This window comes from Saccostrea cucullata, unplaced genomic scaffold (assembly GCF_032062105.1).
Source record: "Saccostrea cucullata isolate Sc308-1 unplaced genomic scaffold, CSIRO_AGI_Scuc_v1 ctg22577, whole genome shotgun sequence".
In the NCBI taxonomy this organism is placed as follows: Eukaryota; Metazoa; Mollusca; class Bivalvia; order Ostreida; family Ostreidae; genus Saccostrea; species Saccostrea cuccullata.
In genome coordinates this window covers 1-18,043 of record NW_026922330.1, presented here as the reverse complement: position 1 = coordinate 18,043, position 18,043 = coordinate 1, and the positions used below count along the sequence as shown (strand labels likewise).

At 32.7% G+C, this 18,043-nt stretch overlaps 2 protein-coding genes across 2 annotated transcripts; both read left to right on the top strand.

The window, feature by feature from the left end:
* Positions 1-943: 943 nt before the first annotated feature.
* On the top strand, positions 944-7,910 carry LOC134261629 (succinate-semialdehyde dehydrogenase, mitochondrial-like; the record flags this gene model as incomplete). Its single annotated transcript, XM_062744050.1, has 9 exons — positions 944-1,027; positions 2,076-2,246; positions 3,148-3,264; positions 4,778-4,921; positions 5,164-5,307; positions 5,655-5,813; positions 6,244-6,407; positions 6,850-6,908; positions 7,268-7,910. Coding segments are annotated over 9 exons (1,251 nt in total), but the record flags the coding sequence as incomplete, so codon positions are not given.
* Positions 7,911-16,590: 8,680 nt separating this feature from the next.
* LOC134261630 (glutarate-semialdehyde dehydrogenase-like) lies at positions 16,591-18,027 on the top strand (the record flags this gene model as incomplete). Its single annotated transcript, XM_062744051.1, has 3 exons — positions 16,591-16,684; positions 17,130-17,316; positions 17,906-18,027. Coding segments are annotated over exons 1-3 (312 nt in total), but the record flags the coding sequence as incomplete, so codon positions are not given.
* Between the last annotated feature and the right edge of the window lie 16 nt (positions 18,028-18,043).

The window sequence follows — 18,043 nt, the reverse complement described above, 5'->3', positions numbered from 1 at the left end:
CAGAAAAGGGTTGCTTATGCATCAGATGTAATGAATAAAACTATTGGGAGAAGTTAAGTCCATTTGAGGAAGAAATAAACAATAACCTGAAGAAATAAAACAAAAAATTCAACTATTAAAAGGCAAGAATATACAAATATATACAGGCATGTAGTATCATTTGTATAAGCCAGAAAAATTATTTTACACTTAACTTAATTGAAAAAATGTTCACCCTACTCCCCAGTACTCCCTGTCTGTTTTATGATAGGAATTATAATTTTAGGCAACAAGTAAATTTTAGAACAATGTCTATACATTTACCTAACACATATTTAAAAAATGAAGATATATTGAAAGACTTTTAAAGAATTGATTTTTTAAAATATATTTTGACCAGCATCACAAAATTTATATAACTGGCCCAAACTGGCAGATGATGAAATAAGCAATTAAATGTTCTACTTTCCTATTTGTAAGCATTATGTGTCCAGTGGTAAGGAGCCTATTAGAATAGCATAAAAAAAGAATGTACAAATGTTAATAATTGATTTATCAAAAAAAAAATTTTATTTCCTTCTCCTTCGGGACTTTTTTATTCTCATTTCATGACTAAACCTTAACATAAAAAAATGCTGGCCTTATAATGAAGAAAGGGGCGTCTTTCAAAATAGATAATTTCAGGGCCGCTGGGTCAGGGGTACCAGGGGGGTACTTTGACTAAAATAAATTAATGCTTTGAAATCTGCCCGTTTGATAAGCAATGGTGCCTCCTTCAAAATTTGTGAATTCCATGGCTTTGGATTAAAACAAACCAAATACAATTGCTGGAAAGTTGTTACATGATACTCAGGTGACCTATAAGGCCCGTGGGCCTCTTGTTTATAAGCTTCATTCTACTTGTATTAAATGAAATGTTTTTGATACATTTTTATTATGTGATTTTTTGTTTTATTTTCTTTAGGAGAGGAGCATTTTGCTGAGAAAATGGGCGAATTTGGTCAGTGAGAACATTAATGAGTTAGCTAAGCTTCTCACCTCAGAGATGGTAGGTTCTTTTTATCCAGTCACACATTTAAGCTTACTGTTAAAATACTTTCTTTTCAGGTTCATAATTCCATTGATTCAGATCATAATTTCTGAGCAATCCTATGTGGATTTCTTATGTTGCCAGTATACATCCATAATAATTTTTTTAAAATTACTAACACTTTGACAAACCATTGCAGAATAACAATGCATTATGGAATGAAAGATGATTAAGAAATGTCTTTTTAAAATTTTATTTAATTCATGCACCCTTGCATATACATGTAACACTTTTGAATATTTAATGTTAATTTTTTTAATAGTTTGGAAATGAAGAGTTAATGAGACATATTGAGTTAAAATAGTTGCATTGAGGATATCCGATCCTCAGTCAGGAAGGGTAACTCCAAAAATTAATATTTAATTTGAAATGCATCAAAATGAAGCTTAAAAATGAAATTTTTTCATGCAACAATTTTGGTTTTATTCATCTTTATAAGATTCAAGATTTTTGGAAGTCTTAGAAAAGGTTTTATAAAAGTTGACATTTGTACCCTATGAAAGGCAAAAATTAACATAGTTTTAGAGAAATAAGATTTTCTTGAATCCAGCCTTAGATACCAATGCTTATTAGCATGATATGAAATAAGAAGTGAAATGTGGTGTCTTGCAATGATAGCAAAAGCCTTTTACACTATGTATTATAGAATACTTGACAGAAATAGGAGACAAAAATTTCTAAATAAGTGTAAAAATCATTACAATTTCTCTGAATGCCTGGATACCTATTGTTTTTTAACCTAAAATATATTTGTTGATCAGTTTGCAATTAGAAAATGCATTGCTGATATTCCAATTCGCTTTTTCTGCAAAAATATTGTTGATTTGACAATTTTCCCTATATAATATGATTAACTTGCATCTTCAACTTTATTGAAATACCGTGGATAAATTTACATAGCTTTGTGGATTCAGAGATACTTTTATGAGTATTTTTGATAACTTAACTGCTAATTTTATAAACCTGAGGATCGGACTACCTTAAAATTAATAATTTATCTGTGCAGGGAAAACCTCTTGCTGAGGCCAAAGGGGAGATAACTTATGGAGGTGGATTTTTGGAATTATTTGCTGAGGAGTGTAAGCGTGTGGAAGGGGACATAATTCAGACTCCCATCAAATCACGGCGACTTCTCGTCCTGAAGCAGCCAATCGGAGTTTCCGGAATGATCACACCAGTAAACTTTTTTTATTGCCATATTTTGGAAATTCATTTCTTTCTTGTAAAATTAGATGACCTTGTAGAAGATAAAAATAATATTAATAGTACAATATATGTTTCATCTCAGACAGTGAAAATCCATTTAGAGTAGGGGAATATATAAATCTTTTCCTCAAAAACTATTTAGCAAGAAAAGGCAATTACAGTATATTGAAAGCATGGTGTCTTTATGTAGTTAACAATTAATATGGTTTTAATCATGGACCATGGCATTAGGGTGTTCAAAAATTGAGGAATAGTTTGTTTTTGATAAAGTCTTTTTGTAAAGCAAAAGGGCTACATAACAGTTTTTTTCAGATTAATATGCAGCATCCAAAAACCTGTACATTAAAGTTTTTTTTCATCTCATTGCACTATGAATTAGGCTTGAGCAACAAAGTGGTCTGAATTTTATTTGAAGCTATAGAAAGAAATCACTTATTTGGTTTTTGAACAATAGGACAATAATAAGCTAAGTCGGTAGAGATGCACCATTACATATTTAGTATGGAGTACTTGATTTCATATAATTTGAAATGGGGGTGTGGGGGGATTTACAGTATATGACTAAGATGAACATTATAATCTCTATTTATAATGGAATTAATTTTGCAGTCTCAGTAATTAATTTTTATTTCACAGTATTGTAATTAATACTGATAAAATATTTTGTAAAACAAGAGTTATGGATTAAGATTCAAAGTTAACAAAGTTCTGGCTCATAATAAATCAATCTACTGTATTAGGAGAATTACTGATAATTTGTCACATGTAAAAAAATTTAAGCAGGTAAAATACTTGTAACATATACTGAAACATATTAGTATACTGGTAACTTCTTAAATAATTTAAATATAAATCTTATGCATTCTTTGCAGTGGAATTTCCCCAATGCCATGATCACTAGAAAGGCAGGTGCAGCCATAGCAGCAGGTTGTACCGTGGTACTTAAACCTGCAGAGGATACACCGTACTCAGCACTGGCTCTCTGTGATGTAAGTACGGGAACCAGTTAAAATGCTGTACTTAGAACTGATGGCCCTCTGTGATGTAAGTAGGGGAACCAGTTAACATCTGACCTGTTCTGGTTCTCTGCACTGGCTCTGTGATGTAAGTAGGGGAACCAGTTTACATGCTGTATTCAGCACTGGCTTTCTGTGATGTTAAGTAGGGGAACCAGTTCTTTAACATCTGACCTGTTCTGGGTCTCCTGTCATATGCAGTTGATGACGTAATTATCTAATATAGGGTGAATTCACCATGCATCGGATACCCTTGTACTTCAACAAGTTCTAGCGATATCGCTACCGACGGAAAATTATCAAAATGGAGTTTAACATTTAGTTTGTGATTAAAATAACAATTTAGGACACAATTATATGTCGTTTATTGAGGAAATATCCCCAAAAATCGAGTTTTTAGAAAAAACAGAAAATTCACCATGGATCGGACATTGTTCACCATGCATCGGACAGACGGTATGGAGACCGGAAAAATATCATACCTTTATCACAATGCTTTAAAATCCTTGATATGGATATATTTTCATCTTTTATCTAAGAAATAACCCTCAACTGTAATTTAATCGACGATATTATTGCATAAATGTAGAACGATTCTAGAGACCTCACTCTGCCTTAGAAATGCTTTAAAATGCTTATAATGCCGTAATTCGCGCCTTTTTCTCATGGTTTATCATACTCTGGTTTGTAGAAATAAATAGAGTAAAATTCCAGACGTCATATATCGATAACTTGTATTTTGACTGAAAATATAGAGTTTTTATTTTCTTTTTCCGCAAAAAACAGCTGTCAGCTGGGATCTGTATGAAAATGGTAGTACTTACCTTTGCATCGAAAAGTGTCCGATGCATGGTTAATTTGTGTCCGATGTACGGTGAAAATAGCATACTAGTAAAAACCAGCTCTAATAAGAATTAAACAAACATTGAAGTGAAATTTAATTATAATTTATGTAAAATTACCAATCCCTGACAAATTTCATCAAAGTCCGACTCGTTCCGTGGAAGTCGAGTTTAAAAGAACGATAACTCTACAAATTGCAACATCATAAATTTCGGGTTATTCCCCTTTGATGATGTAAAATATGACGTAACTTCAAGGCCATTTGCGGGGTATTTTTATCACAACATGATAAACACAATCGGTATCATTAAAAAATTTAAATCTTGGTCTTTATGACAGAAACAAATAAATACACAGAACTCATAAGTTGAAAGAGAGTTTATTGCCTAAAGTTGTCCGAAGCAAGGTATGTGTCCGATGCATGGTGAACTCACCCTACATATAAATTAGCCATATGAATTCTACCTTTTCACCGGATTATGGTAATCATTATGATCACTTGTTCAGTAAGAGAAAGAAAATGGACTGGCATATTGGACTGATACAATAATAACGTCGATCAAGTAGAGGAATAATTCGAAAAAAAAAAAATTATTAACATATATATATAGACCTCTTTGACAGCTTTGTATTTTTCTTACAGTTGGCCAAGGAGGCTGGAATTCCAGCAGGTGTGCTCAATGTTGTTACCAGTTCCCGTAACAATGCTGCTCAGGTTGGAAAAACCATATGTGAGAGCCCTCTAGTGACCAAAATGTCATTTACTGGATCAACTTTCGTGGGCAAGGTAATGAATAGAATTTAGGTCAAGGACCTTGAACAGTCATGATAACAAAGTGTTTTGTTTTTTTTACATGAGTCCCTACCTTGTGATGGACAAGAAAAGGAATTCAAAGCAAATTTTTTAAAGAATAAAAAGTCCAAACAATATATGAAAGTATAATTGAGTTTTATGCACGATTGCAGTTCTTGTTTAGTTGACATTTCAAATGTTTTAAATGTAATCTGTTATTTACCCATTTTTTGCAGCTACTACTCCAGCAGTGTGCCTCCACAGTAAAGAAGGTCTCCCTAGAGTTGGGGGGTAATGCACCATTTATCGTGTTTGAGAGTGCAGATTTGGACGCAGCAGTTCAAGGAGCCATGGGAGCAAAATTCAGGTGTTCTGGACAGGTAACTCCTGGTTGTTTTATACCCAATGGTAATCATCAGAACCTAATATGTTTCAGATTGCTTCCGAATATATTTGCCTTTATAGCTGTAGAAATCAATTTTTACTTTTTCCTTCATTGCTCTACACCTCAGAATGACCAATAATTCTAGAATGTGTCAACCTACAGATAACATTCCAGTGCTTTAGTGTTAAGTAGTTAAAGGACAAGGGGAAGATTAAAAAAAAGAGTCATGCTATTGTAGAGTGAAATATTTATCTTAATTTGAATTTTAACAAAGGAAGGGAATATGTTTTCACACTCATCTGTTAATACAGATGACAGATGTATGTTCTGCTTTTGTTGTAGACTTGTGTCTGTGCTAACAGAATTTTCGTCCATGAGAGTATTTATGATGAATTTGTTAAGAAGATGGCAGCCGTAGTAGAGAAGGACTTAAAGGTGGGAGATGGGATCGATCCTGCTACAACCCAGGGTCCTCTTATCAACAAGAAGGCTATCGAAAAGGTAGGTTGAATCAAGTGTCCACTAAAACATCCTCCCTAATATGTAAATGTAATGGTTTAGGTCAGAAATATTACTGGGTAACTCAGTCAGTAGAGCATTTGGCTAGTAATATAGGGGTCAAGCGTTGGATTCCCAGTTCAGCCATATTTTCTCCTGTTCTGAAACAGAATTTGTGCCATGTCCAGGATTCAAAGCTGGGTTGTATAAATAATCAATTTGATATTTATTTATTTGTATTTTTTTTTCAGGATTCGAGTTATAGGGGAAAAATTACATAGATAAAAAAGTTATATTGAGTCCTAGATGACTTTTACATATTCTCTAAATATTGGAGTTAAAGATTACTAAGGGCCAGCAGCATATCAAATCCTCAATATATTATGAATAAACCTCAGTATGCAGTCTAATGTATTGTTTAAACTGAATCCAGATTGAGGGCCATGTTCAGGATGCTGTCAGTAAAGGGGCAAAGGTCGTATGTGGCGGGAAAAGCAAGGGAGGTAACTTTTTCGAGCCAACCATTCTAACAGGAGTCACCAATGATATGAGATGTGCTAAAGAGGAAATATTTGGACCCATCGCTGGCATCATCAGGTTTGTCTCTGATTAGTGACTTATTCTATTATTTGGGATCTTTTGAGCTACATCCTGATTATCAGGGACCCCTTATTGGTGTTATTGTCAAATTGAAACACATCAAAGTACACTTTGTACATACAATAGGGCTAATAACTGATGCACATAACAAATTATGTGATATAACTAAGTTCAGTCTTATTTTGTACCTTCATAAACGCCTTCACATTGAGGCATGTACTTTTATTCTCAAATCAGAATCTGGTTCAGTTATCAGGACAAGTTAACATGTCATTATTTCTTCAAAGGAGGTGCAAATTATGGATAATAATTCTATATCAAAGTCCAAATCCATCAACAAAGTACATTTTTCACATCCATTCTCACTAAGTATTGTAGTTATATTAATTTAATTATAATTTGGAGTTCTCTTTTTTTATGTTTCTAAAATATTTTAAAGGTTTAAAACTGAAGAGGAAGTAGTTGGTCTAGCAAACGCTACAACATCTGGGCTAGCAGGTGAGAATGGATTAAAAAAAATTAATAAATTCGGATTATGTTGTCTATACGTCTGAAACTTTAAGTTTAATTATGATCTGTTCCTATGTAATAATTACTGAAGCAAAGCTTATAGTTGAAATATGAAGGTATAAAAGGAAAATCTTAATATTTTGTTACCATCAGTGTAAATTTTAAAATTAAGATTCATTTATGTAAAGGAGTGAAATATTTATAAGATGTAGTCTGGGATTGCTAAAAGTAAACTGAATACTATAATGAATACTACAGTCATTGTCTTTCAATTTTTAAAGAGACAAGTACATGTATGTTGCATTATAAAGGAACTTCTCTAATATAACAACTTGTTTTATATTTAGGTTACTTCTACTCCCGTGACCTTAGCCAGATATGGAGGGTTGCCGAGCGTCTGGAGTCGGGCCTTGTGGGGGTCAATGAGGGGGTCATTTCTGTCCCTGATGCACCGTTTGGGGGGTGGAAGGAGTCAGGCCTAGGAAGAGAGGGGGGACGTTATGGTATTGAGGAGTATCTAGAGATAAAATATGTTTGTATGGGGGGTCTACAGTAAATATCTAGCAGGAAAAAGTTATATTAGTCTGGGCTGTAAAAAATATACATTTGAGAGGAGAAGTTATTCTTATTTTGCAACAGAAATGTGATTGTTAATGATCTGTCATCATATTTTTAATGATTTTATTTTTATTTCTTCCAATGGAATAAAATGTATTTGTTACCTATTTGACTGTGTCAAAAACTTTTTTCTTTCCCATCTTTAAAAAAAAAATATTATATTAAAAATAAATTGCAATAATGATGTATTTTTATTTTCCTGCTTTGGAAAAAGTGGGGTCTACTGGTACTTATAGCCGCAGTCTGTAAAGTGATATAGCCACGGAAAATACTTTGTCATTACTTTATTATATTGTTCTTTGAGATGCATTGTATCTGCTTTTTATTATCACTTTGAGAATTATCCGAAAATATAGAAATACAATGTTTAAACATTATTATGAACCAATTTTTTCAGGAACCCCAAAGAGTACATTTATTTCACTTGAATATATTTACTGATTTTAACAAAATGAATATGATTATTTGATAAATCTTTGATCAATATAATCAGGGACCTATATAACGTTTAATGTTATGTAGCTGGATTGTTATTATCTTTGTATAATGTGACATATGTTAAACATAAAGATATGTTATGCAATACAATTATAAATTTAAGAAAAAAAATTATAAAACAGTTGCATTTTTTTTTAATTGTATATAAATAAAAAAACAAATAAATGCAAACTTTGAAAAACAGGAAAGTGGGGTATAAAACATGTACATTAATAAGTAATAAATAATAATAAAAAAAAAAACAGATACTGTAATGTCTCTGATTTTACAATTTCATATGAACCTTTACTCTATTTAATCACAGATATCTCAATTGTTCTCAGGCTTTATTGTAATGCTCATAAAGGGGCAAGCATTACTGGATTATTGAAATAGTCAGAATGCTTTATGATAAGCTGAGGATGAAATAAAAAATAGTAATATATATTTGATTTTGACTAGACTAGACAAAGGCCCCCTTTAAGCGAATGCAGCAGTGCCTCCAAAAATGAAAATGCTGCTCTTGAATATCATTTTTTAGTAGAAAATACATGTTAATCTGGGTATATACATATGTCAAGTAGAATGCTTATGAGGAGGTGCTGTTTCTGGCGATAGAACGCTGGACTTCATGGGAAGCCTGCGTCAACAGAGACAAATTAGAGTCTTCCGCCCAGTCCCTCCACTGATCCGTGGCTTGTAGCTCCTTCTTGATCCAAATCGAAAGTAGACACAGATCGCACAATTTGTTTGAGAGTAGATTCTGATATGTTTGTGATTTTTTGGCAATCCTTCAGTGTAATTGTACCCAGCAGCATCTAATTAGAAATAATATATTTTGGATTAGAAAATAATTAAGTTATGTATTATTCCATACAAAAATAACTTTGTACATGAACATGTTAACTATAATTAAAAAAAAAAGAAAAGAAGTCTTTCGAATCATTATAATACAGTTAATACGTACATATGTACATACTTCATTAGCTCTACTGGTCAGAGACGAGAAGAGCTTATGCGATAGTAATGCGTACGCCGTCCGTCCGTCCGTCTGTCTGTAAACAAATTTTCAAAATGCTATTCCTCCTACAGTTTTGCTCTGATTTCAATATAACTTGGCACGCAAGTAGATTACACTAAGATGCATAATTCTGTTTATCGGTTTTGGATTTTGATAAACGGTGTTGCCGTGGTTACTAAAAATACAAATTGCTGTGAAATTCTTTCAAAATGCTACTTGTCCTACAGTTTTGGTCTGATTTCAATATAACGTGGCACACAAGTAGACTACACTAAGATACATAATTCTGTGTATCGGTTTTTGATTTCGATAAATGGTGTTGCAGTGGTAACTAAAAATAGAAATTGCTGTGAAATTTCTTTCAAAATGCTACTCCTCCTACAGTTTTAGTCTGATTTCAATATAACTTGGCAAACAAGTAGACTACACTAAGATACATAATTCTGTATATCGGTTTTTGATTTTGATAAACAGTGTTGCCGTGGTTACCAAAAATACAAATTGCTATGAAATTCTTTCAAAATGCTACTCCTACTACAGTTTTGGTCTGATTTCAATATAACTTGGCACACAAGTAGACTACACTAAGATACATAATTCTGTTTATCGGTTTTTGATTTCGATAAACGGTGTTGCCGTGGTAACTAAAAATAGAAATTTCTGTGAAATTTCTTTCAAAATGCTACTCCTCCTACAGTTTTAGTCTGATTTCAATATAACTTGGCACACAAGTAGATTACACTAAGATACATAATTCTGTGTATCGGTTTTTGATTTCCTTGAACGGTGTTGTCGTAGTTACTAAAAATAGAAATTTCTGAAATTCTTTCAAAATGCTACTTCTCCTACAGTTTTGGTCTGATTTCAATATAACTTGGCATACAAGTAGACTACACTAAGATACATAATTCTTTTTATCGATTATTGATTTCGATAAACAATGTTGCCGTGGTAACTAAAAATAGAAATTTCTGTGAAATTTCTTTCAAAATACTACTCTTCCTACAGTTTTGGTCTGATTTCAATATAACTTGGCACACAAGTAGATTACACTAAGATACATAATTCTGTGTATCGGTTTTTGATTTCCATGAACGATGTTGTCGTGGTTACTAAAAATAGAAATTTCATTAAAATGGTTTCAAAATGCTACTCCTCCTTCAGTTTTGGTCTGATTTCAATATAACTTGGCACACAAGTAGACTGCACTAAGATACACAATTAGGTTTATAGGTTTTTGATTTCCATGAACGATGTTGTCGTGGTTACTAAAAATAGAAATTTCATTAAAATGGTTTCAAAATGCTACTCCTCCTTCAGTTTTGGTCTGATTTCAATATAACTTGGCACACAAGTAGACTGCACTAAGATACACAATTAGGTTTATAGGTTTTTGATTTCCATGAACGGTGTTGTCGTGGTTACTAAAAATAGAAATTTCTGTAAAATTGTTTGAAACTGCTACTCCTCCTACAGTTTTGTTCTGATTTCAATATAACTTGGCACACAAGTAGACTGCGCTAAGATACATAACTAGGTGTATCGGTTTTTGATTTCCTTGAACGGTGTTGTCGTGGTTACTAAAAATAGAAATTTCTGTAAAATTGTTTCAAAATGCTACTCCTCCTACAGTTTTAGTCTGATTTCAACATAACTTGGCACACAAGTAGACTACACTAAGATCCATAATTGTGTTTATCGGTTTTTGATTTCTGTGAATGGTATTGCCGTGGTTACTAAGAATAAAAATGTCTATAAAATTATTTCAAAATGCTACTCCTCCTACAGTTTTGGTCTGATTTCAATATAACTTGGCACACAAGTAGACTACACTAAGAACATAAAGAGACTTTATCAAGGATCATTATTCTATTTATTGCTGTTGCAAAGTTTCAATTCCCAATTGCTTAAGTACTTTTCTCTTCCTTTGCTATAAGTACAAACCAGTAGAGCTTCAGTCTCGACAGAGACTTCTGGTTTTTTAAAATTATATTATGGGTTTCATTGTATGTTATTATTGCTGCATTTTTATTTTCAAAACTTGAAAAAATTCCTTGGAATACAATTTTAGGATCTGTTATAAGAATATACTATTTAAAATCGAACTAATCAATAATCAATTAACAAATTAATTAATGCAGACATTTGCTATCAATGTAAGTATGTTGTGGGATGAATGAATTTCGAACTACGCAAATATTGTTCAACAGACTTCTCATGATGGTAAGATAAATACATGTACCTCTTCTAGTCGTTTTGAAATGAAGTCAACGCGATTCACAATCTCCTCACATTTCATTAGACGTCTGCTCTGAAAGCTATTTGATATTGGAGGTAGTGAGATGTAAATGTTCTCCAAAAGATTTAATGTCTGAAAGAAAAAAAGTACAGGTTTTACAGAATGCTTAGCTATTATCTTCAGCCATTTGACTTCATTGTTTATTGGTTTCTGGATATCCCCAAAGCTTTCCATATCAGGCTATTTAATCCATTTTCCCATGTCAAGGATTTCTGACCCCCTCTCCGTATACTTAGTACTTGGAGCGGAAGGGATCAGAGGCGCTGGACGCGTAGAACGATGACTTACTTGAAATATGGTATTCTTTTTAGAGAAGTAGGCAAAAGCCTGTCCACTTCTCTAAAGAAAATAGAAATATGGTTTAAATCAAGATTTGATCTTTTTTAGCATAGTTTAGATTGTTACATTATCCCAAGGTTTTCAACGTCATTTCCCACTTTTCCCCTTCTATCTTCTTCTTTGACAATGAAGAGACTATCACAAACGACCTATTCTGATACTTAAATAACATTTGCCTACAACGAAATGAACATCGTACCATTGGTTTGAAAGTTTATATTTTCAAAAAGGTCATTTGCATTCTTCGAAAGAATGACTGCATTTAAGCTATATAAGAGTTGGATCCCGATATTTTGCGCAAAATAAAATTCCAAAATTCATTAAATTTATATTTTATAGGTATTAAACAATATTTTAAGAGCAGGTTTTTGTATATTATATATTACATGAAAGTATTAAATAATGCCGAGCGACACTAGCTTTTGGGATGGGGGTCTAACAGTTTTGTCTCATTTCTATTGTTATTCATATTCATACCAGTTTTCAACGATTTTGTTTACACAGAGCCGCAACTTGGCCATTTTTCTTATTTGCACAGAATGTGTATTTTAACTTACACTTATACATATCCAAAAGACAATGTTGGCCAAGTTGCGGCTCATATCTAATTAAAAAAAAATGTCCCCAAACTAGGGTCGAAATAGCTTCTAAATTAACCGGTCACCGAGCATCAACGATTGATATCATAATCACCTTTCTCACGTGACCTTCTGCTGTTCGATAGGCTAACGCTTTCATTGAAAATTTCATTGTGTTTAAGTCTCGATCTGTTGTGAAAGTATCTATCGTACTTCCAATTTCAAACTATGGAAGATTTATGTGCAAATTTTAATAAGGTTCAAAGATAATATGTCTTTTTTTTAACTTTATGCTTTTCGTTAGGGGTGTTTTGAAAGAATTCTGGTATTGACAGTGTCATTCGTAAGTACATGTATAGGCTTATGTCGCCTCTGTATTATGGTCTGCAGAGCGAGACATCTACACCATCCCTTAATATAAAAATCATTTTAAAATAATTCTGCACCATAAAATCAATACGACTGATCTCGATCTCTCTCTCTCTTCTCCACTTTTATTTCGTAGTGCGAAAAAATCATATGTGCCAATGTTTACATTCCACAACCATGCGGTTTAAATGTCTCCGCCTATTTGAGGATACCTTAGTTTCGAAAGTGCTATTGATCTAATTGGTTAGAAGATTTAAAAAACATAGAGAGTCAAGGGAAATATTAACACTTATAAACAGGAGAAATTAACAACCGAAGTTTAACTGATGGAGTTGTCTATCCCGTTAGTACATTCGATCACTTCGCTACACCTCTCCTCGATCACGAGCCAAGGGAGGGCACGTGTCGAAAAAACACTTGCTACACTGAGTTTGTATATTATTTGTATACTAGTATTCTGTGTGATTTGAGAGTTTTTTTTTTACCTAAGAGGAACAATGTCATGTCCTCAAGCATGTAAATACGCATAGACTCCACAAACGCAGTGTAAATTCAGTTGGCCATTGCTGATCAAAGATTTATATATATATATAAAAAAGCTTTACTATTTTATAAAACCCTCGTGGCCACACACTTTGAAATAATTTTATTATTTGTTTTTCAAAGTGCGTAAAAATTTGGACAAAACCAACGAACTTTAAAAAAAAGTACGTTTTGGGAACAAAATCAACGCACTAATTGAAACTTTTCTCTAAGTGCAATATATATTAATTTTTTAGCCAAGGGGACACTGAAACACCTTGAAATAATATACATTTAACAAAAATTTTTGACTGAATTTTTAGTAATAGATTGCATTATTTCTGTATGTTTCGCTAAAATAACGAATTGTCATACCCTCAAAGAGAACGAGGACAAAACAGGTTAAAGGTCCCTCATCCAATCCCTTGATCTTTCTTACACAAAAATATTTATTATAACTGGTATGACATTGATATACTTTCTCTTAATAGTTTTGAGAATATACAGGTGTACATGATATAGAATAAAGAAGGTTTACCACCATCAACATGCACATTTTGTTCAAAATACAAAATATAGACATTTTCTAGAATATTGATCCGTGCACATTTTTCAAAGTGCGTTAATATAGTCAATACTTTGTCACGCCAAATGCACAAAAATGAGATAATCATAGTTTCACAATCGATAAACTAGCGATAATCTATGTTTCACAACCGTAAACTATACTTAACACCGAAAACAATCATTTGCGATTGCAAAACATAGATTATCTGATAATACAGTTTCACGATTTGTATACTATAGTTTACAAACCGTTAACTATAGTTAACGATCTGATAAATATAGTTTCACAATTTCTGAAACTATGATTAACAACTCTTAACTATAGTTTACGATTGTAAACTATAGTTTACAAACGTAAATCTATGTTTATCAACAAAATCTATTGTTAACGCTGTAACAGACAGATAAACTTAAATTAACATTCGTAAACTATAGTTAACAACCGTTAAATATAGTTTTACGGATAAAAACTATACTTAACAAATCGTTAACTATAGTTTATGGTTTGTAAACTATAGTTTACAGTCGATAAACCTAGTTTATCAATTGTGAAACTATGATTATCTCATTTTTGTGAATTTGGCGTGCCATACAATTATATTAACGCATTTTGAAAAGAAATATTTTTTGTTTGAAAGTGCGTAACTTTTCAAAGTGCGTTGTAACTCACACTCTATCATTTCATTTGCATAACTATCATGCACCCTGAGTGGTGTACATCGTCGGCTTGCAAACCACGGCCATAATGTACGATCCTCTCCCATAGATATATATGCGGACTCCGGACCTTGAGACGATGAGGGGTATACCGACAGTCCTACATGTAGCTGTTACCACCGTTATCACCGAACCTCTCGCAGTTTCGCAGATCACCATGGCCACTATTCAATCATTTGGCCTGCCGTAATATACATGATATAGGCCCTAATGCAAATATGACATGTATTAGAATACAGTCCATTTCCAACAGGAAAAATGACCCACTTTTTCACTTATCTCAGTACATATTCATTGCCATTACACTGTGACACGTGGAAGGTAATCTCAAGAAGTTAAGAATGGCTGGCTTATAATCCATGTCCGCTGTTTATATGAATTAAATACAACAGTTTTGTAACAAGTCAGCGTGATTTGATTTTCTCTCTCTTAGCTGTCAGTAAATGAGTAATTAATGTACATGCACGTATAATAATTACTTAACTGTCAAATGTAACTGTCACTATCATGTTTCGTATTTCCTGTCTTCTTTTTAGGTCTTTCCACCTTTCTGTGGAAAGACCTCTTGAAATGCTTCTGTTTATTATTATTATTATTATTATTTTTCCGCTATGGACTTTTGAACCGAAAGACTTATCGAAAAACTTTTTAGTTCATGATATTGGATATTAAAAGTTATTTCGAAAAACAACCCAACGTATATGACCTATGACCCCTTACGGAGTTCTTGCCCCTTTCATGTAAAACCTTGTTATCGCTACTCCTTCGAAACCGTAAACCGTAGAAATATGAAACCTTCACTAAAGTCTTCGACTAATTGAGAGCACTCTGGAATCTATTCATTGCGAAAGTCTTCGGTGACCCCTTCAATGAATTATTGCCCCTGAAACTTTTTGAATTTTACAAATAATTGAAAATTTTCAAAACGAGAAGTGATAGAGACATGGGACCAACTGCATAAGATTCATTCACATTTGGTCATGAAATTATTGCAAAGGTCAAAGGTCAAGGTCATTCCAAATTTCAGAAATTAAGCTCTTTTTATATCTTTTTTGTCGCATAGCATATACAAACTGTCTTAGCATCATTAATATGTTCTCTTAAAACTATTTAAAAGGTAAAATTCGTATTCCGTAAGATTGACCCCATTAAAAGTTATCGCCCTTTGTGCGAAAAACCTTGTTATCGCTACTACTTCAAAACCGTAAACCGTAGAAATATGAAACCTTCAAAAGTCTTCGATAATCTATTCATTGTGAAAGTCTTCGATGACCCCTTCAATGAGTTATTGCCCCTGAAACTTTTTGAATTTTACAAATAATAAAAAATTTTCAAAACGAGAAGGTGTAGAGACATGCGCCCAACTGCATAAGATTCATTGACCTTTGAGCTTAAAATTCATGTAAAGGTGAAAGGTCAAGGTCATTCCAAAACTGAGAAATTTAGTTCTTTTTATATCTCTTTTGTCTTTCAACATATGTTTAATGTCTATGCATCATTAATATGTACTCTTAAAACTGTTTCAAACATTTCATTCTTGTCCCTTAAGATTGACCCTATTAAAAGTTATTGCCCTTTGTGCAAAAAACATTTTATTTGCTATTGCTCCAAAACCGTAAACCGAAAAGACATGAAAACTGCTCTAATGTCTGATGGGACTTGAGGCAAAACTTTTATGTTTAAGCGCAATAGGATCTGGTGACTCCTTGAATGAATTATTGCCCTTTAATGCTTTTGTGCTTACTATTCAACCTTATAACTTTAAAACTATAAGTCATAGAGACATGAGGTTAATTACAATGTGACCCTTGACCTTTGACCTTGAATATGATTTGAAGGTCAAAGGTCAAATTCACCTGAAAAATTTTTAATTTTTATTTTTTTTCTTCTTTTAAGCCATTCCTGGTTTCTTTTTTATGAAATTTAATCTTAAAGAGATAAATTATAAATGAAATTGAAATTCAAAAGGTGGAAAGACCTCTTATTGTTCTTTGAACAATAAGTCTCCTAGTTTCTATCTTGTTTCATTAAAAGTACCAATTTTAGATATATTCAAATACGATGTCGAAAACGATTAACAAATAATTTGGTGTATTTGAGTTTGTCTCATTAGTGTATATCGCGGACCTATGTTTTTAGTATGCAAAGGGGTATAACTCGTACAGGAACTATGAACTGTCGAAAGTGAAAGTAGAAACTCAACATGACCTACCTTCACTGGAATGTAACGTCCTGGAGTGTTAAAAGATAGAAAATGGTATAAAATAATGATTCAAGGCTCGTAGTTAACACTTTTTCTAAAATGTAAACATGTTTTTACGTATGCATTTCCATTTTTGTGTTGTCACGACTTGCATTCGTCTCATAAAGAAAAAAGTATTTGTACAGTGTACAGTGTATATATCTGTATATAGAACAGTGAGTCACAGGACTTGAGACAATCTTACCAAATCATCGGGTTTAAAGACTGTCTTAAGTCCCTGTTGTGAAAACTATATTTGCTACATTAGTACATACTGATGAAAATCCATGTGCCATTCAAGTTTTATATTAAAACAAAATCATATATATTATAAATATGAATCGTATCGTGGTGCATATTTTCATTTCTAAATTAGTTTTGAGGGAAATGATTAGAAATGGTCTAATTCTAATAAATAATGCTGGTGTTTATCATATTATTTAAGTTATTTATTTTTTAGCCGATCCTGGCAACACTAAGAATTTTCTCCTCAACATCAAGGCTTCGATTATTTTCATCCTTTCAAAAAGCTATGGACAATTTAGCCCCACCTAAACCAGGAGCGAGATCTGCCAGTTCCTTTGTATGTGATAAAGCCTTCATCAATGGAGAATGGGTAGCAGCCAGCAGTGGCAAAACATTTGAAGGTTGGTATAACTGTGTAAGGAAAGTTAGACCTCATTAAAAGGATCCCCAGAGCTAACAAAGAGTAAGGGCATTGGCCATTGGGCAACAGGTTTAACTGGCTAACAGAGGTCAGGGACACACACTGAAAGATTTAATACATGAAACTATAATAAGACTATGAAAGTCATGAAAAAGCCAATAATGTAATCAAGGTAAAGTAGGATTTTTTTTCACAGAAAGATAGTGTTGATGGAATTGCAGTAAAGTGGAACTGACATAACATAAATGTAGTGTACATTTCTTTTTCTTTATTTTATTTTTTTTTACTAGAAACTGGTGTAATGTATACACTACTGGATGCTTCTTAACAGTGAAATTAAGTTACTACATATAAACAAAAAGACACACAAATACTTGTAGATACACATGTAATTTCTGGTAAATTGTATTGATTAAGCTCAACAAATTCTTGATTAAATTATGTTTTCCTCTATCTGATTAAGAGATGCCTATCTAGTATCTACAAAATATAACTTTAATAGAAAGTTAATTGTTTAGCAAGTGATGGTGAATGCCTTTGTTAACAATTATAACATGACTTTAATTCAGTTGTGAACCCTGCCAATGGTAAAGTTATCGGCTCCGTGCCAGATATGGATGCCACAGACACCGACAGAGCCATCAAAGTGGCCTACAAAGCATTCCAGAGCTGGAAGGAAACTACTGCAAAAGTAAGATAACATTAAA